The sequence below is a fragment of the Cucurbita pepo genome, chromosome LG02 (genome assembly GCF_002806865.2).
Source record: "Cucurbita pepo subsp. pepo cultivar mu-cu-16 chromosome LG02, ASM280686v2, whole genome shotgun sequence".
Classification (NCBI taxonomy): Eukaryota; Viridiplantae; Streptophyta; class Magnoliopsida; order Cucurbitales; family Cucurbitaceae; genus Cucurbita; species Cucurbita pepo.
The window spans coordinates 3,740,769-3,744,440 of record NC_036639.1 but is presented as its reverse complement, the minus strand read 5'-3'; the positions used below and the strand labels follow the sequence as shown (position 1 = coordinate 3,744,440).

Below are 3,672 nucleotides of genomic sequence, written 5' to 3'. Positions count from 1 at the left end.
TGGTACAGTTCATTTTATGGATTGCTTATATTTATTAAAGAAAAACTCTGAAGAATGCTTCCCTTTGGGCTTTGGTGACTAGGATTTAATTTATATATATATATATATATATATATATATTGTAATAATGAGCTTGGTCTTGTTCTTTAGCTTGAAGACCTATAATTAGTTTCGTTATACATTTGTTTGGGCTTGTTTTTTTTGTGTCCCAATATTCTTTTATTTGTCACAATGAAAACACGGTTTCTTAAAAAAAAAAAAAAAAAAAAAAAAAAAAAAAAAAAAAAAAAAAANAAAAATGCAAGCTTGGATTGAGATCAGTACAACTGTTATTTTCCAAAGTTCTGTTCTTTCCAGTTTCACCTCTTTGACTGCATCATATGTGTGTTTCTCTATCCGTGATTGCAAATTCAGTTTCATATTTTTTTTAATCGACCGTGGGAAAACTGAATGAGAGAATTTTTGTTAATGAAGCTGAAGGGAGGAAGAATGGTAAGAGACCACGAAATGGTCCAGGAAGAAATCAATGCATGGGCGGTAGAGCTGAAAACTCGAAAGGTTTTGCTCCCAACAGCTTTGACAGAGTCCTTCTTGACGCTCCTTGCTCGGCCCTCGGTTTAAGACCTCGACTATTTGCTGGGGAGGTAGAATCACTTCAATGATTAACTGAATGCATGTTTATGTGTGTATCTGTAATGTTTGGTTGAGAAATGGCTTTGTAGGTGCATGTTCTATATGTAATTCATTCGCTAAAGCCTCGATGATTGGAAACTTGAGATTGATATATTGTCTTTGCCAGGAAACCCTTGCGTCGTTGAAGCACCATGCAAAGTATCAGAGGCGCATGTTTGATCAGGCCGTCCAATTAGTCCGGCCGGGTGGAGTCATTGTATATTCAACGTGAGTATGCAGCACTTTACTTCTTCTTGTTTATTGTGTACCACAAGTTGATGCAATTTGGATAGAACGTCTGCTTTTGAACTAATATGGTTGCCACCCTTCAAAGAACATTCTTTGAGATCTCGCGGTCATGGCTGTATTTTATTAGCTAATAAATGGGAAGGGATGATAGGATCTTCTAAGATAGGAATAACGACGTAGAGGAGGTTCGGGAAATTAATCGTTTCAATGTTTCTACTTGGGCCAAACTCGCTATCCATTTCCCCCCTAAATTATGCTATCAACTCGGGAGCTCTTGTAATTTTGGTGCAACTGTTTTAATAGTCGGGTTGTTTGGTCCTTCCCATTACGTTATACTGTGATCCACCCCACTAATACTCCTCGCGAGGCATTGCTCACACCCCAAAATTTTCTGCTTCTAGCTTTTTTTTTTTAGATCAAATTATTCTGAATTTTGTTGCCATTATATTCAACTGAAGTTTTTGCGTAATACTTTTACACTGCCAGATGTACAATAAACCCCGGTGAGAATGAAGCTTTGGTACGATATGCTTTGGATAGGTACAAGTTCTTAACATTGGCACCACAGGTTAGATAGCACATGATTATTGCTTCCTTCCTATTCCATTAACCTTCGCACCACAGCTTTGCTGCTCTTTCAGCATTCGCTCACTTCGAACAATCTAATTTATCTGATTCACATTTATTTTTGCAACTTTATGATATTTCAGCATCCGAGAATTGGAGGACCTGGCCTTGTTGGTCGTTTTGAGTTTGCTGATCATTCTGTGGAGTAAGTGCTTTGACTTGGTGTTATTTTTGCGTTCTCTCCCTTCATTATGAAAAATTAAATATCTATTGTTCACAGAATTTTTTTGTTTCTATTCATATAACCTGTTTAAGGGATTAATTTAATCTGAATTTGGATACGTAGTGAAATTAGTACCTACTTAGAACTCAAGATTTGTTCTGGAATCACCTAAAATTGTACTAACCAAGCATTCAGAATCAAGTCATAGAAGGCCTAACCTTAACAAAATCAAGTAGATAAAGTAGTGTTCAAACTTGATAATAAAATACCCAAATTTAAGTTAAATGTATTCAACTCAACCAAAAGAACCAAATATTCACGATAATAGTTGTATGGCTTTAAATACATATACGAACAAGTAAAAGGATCTTCCCTGATTCTTCTCTTGCCTTGTGATTAGTAATTTCACCATCTTTAAGAACAAGGGTTTGGTTAAAACATTTACTCGAAGGAAATAAGAATTTGAAGTAAAATATAAATTTTTGACTACTTGATCGAGGGTGTATGTCTTAACTAGCATGGTGTATGCCTTAACTAGTGTAGTTATGCTTAAGATGACATGATACTAATGAGAGAAGAGGAAAGAAGTTGAGAGTAAAAATGCATTGGGAGCTAGAAAAGAAGTGGTCGTAGATAGATAGAAATGCAAAAAAGAGGATGAATAGAGGGAGCTCGTGAAAGATACAAATAAAAGTTCTTGATGATTTTGAGAGATGAATGTAAATGGCGTTTTATTGAATGTTTTGTGCTTGGTTTGTAGGGAATGGTTAAGACCTGGCGAAGAACACCTTGTTCAGAGGTTCGATCCATCGTCGCCTCTCGACACTATTGGATTTTTCATTGCTAAGTTTTCGGTTGGCTCGAAAGATTCTGAATAGTGGTGATTGATACAGGGGTCGACATTGTTGTTCTAAGTTTATATCCAACTTAGTGTTGTCAAAGTTAGATGAATACAATTGTTCTTGACAACTTCTCGATCTATTAATTTGAGTTCCCATACTTAGCATCTAATACTTTTATTAATTTATAATTTATCAATTAAACAAAATTATATTCTTGTAACGATCCAGGCCCAACGTTAGTAGATATTGTCTTATTTGGGCTTCCCCTCAAGGCTTTAAAATGCGTCAGCTAGGGGAAGGTTTCCACACCCTTTGTTCTCCTCCCCAACCAATGTGGGACATCACAATCCACCCCCCTTCGGGGCTTAGCGTTCTCGCTCGCACTCGTTCCTTTCTCGATGTGAGACTCCTCCCAAATCTGCCTCCCTATGGGAGGCCAGCGTCCTTACAGGCACACTGCCTTGTGTCTACCCCCCTTCGGAGAATAACGAGAAGGCTGACACATCGTTCAGTGTCTGGCTATGATACCATTTGTAACGACCCAGGCCCACCACTATCAGATATTGTCCTCTTTAGGGTTTTCCTTTCAGGCTTGTCCTCTTTAGGGTTTTCCTTTCAGGCTTCTCTCAAGGGCCCACCACTATCAGATATTGTCCTCTTTAGGGTTTTCCTTTCAGGCTTGTCCTCTTTAGGGTTTTCCTTTCAGGCTCCTCTCAAGGGTTTAAAACGTGTTGTTAGGGGAAAGTTTCCACACTCAGGGTGTTTTGTTCTCCTCCCCAAAGACATCACAATTTTGATACTTTCCGTAGAAATAATTTTTATTGGTGATTTATTCTTGGAAATATTTATTTTATTAGTATGAACCATCAAAAGTTTGTTACTTCAATCTTCATTAACTTTCGTCTAGTTGGTTGATATTTCAAAAGTATTTAATGAAAATGGAGTTGATTGGCGTTTTTTTATTGCTTTTGAATTTTCTAAATTTTTACTTCTTAAATTACAATTTTAATCATTATTGCTATTGAATTAAAAAACACGTGCTTGGTTTATCCATAGTGAGGAGGCTAATAAATAAGGGTTGATTTTTTTTTTTTTTTTTAATTTAAATAAAAAGGTTAA

General features: G+C 36.5%; 1 protein-coding gene across 1 annotated transcript in view; it reads left to right on the top strand.

Annotated features, from left to right (window-relative positions):
• Nucleotides 1-2,722, top strand: part of LOC111789409 (putative methyltransferase NSUN6) — a 7,418-nt gene extending 4,696 nt beyond the window's left edge. The window contains exons 8-12 of the mRNA XM_023670173.1: nucleotides 475-644; nucleotides 800-900; nucleotides 1,408-1,489; nucleotides 1,632-1,693; nucleotides 2,472-2,722. Coding sequence (XP_023525941.1) covers nucleotides 475-644; nucleotides 800-900; nucleotides 1,408-1,489; nucleotides 1,632-1,693; nucleotides 2,472-2,589 — 533 coding nt within the window. The 3' untranslated portion in view covers nucleotides 2,590-2,722. The remainder of the gene's footprint in view (nucleotides 1-474; nucleotides 645-799; nucleotides 901-1,407; nucleotides 1,490-1,631; nucleotides 1,694-2,471) is intronic.
• Nucleotides 2,723-3,672: the final 950 nt, after the last annotated feature.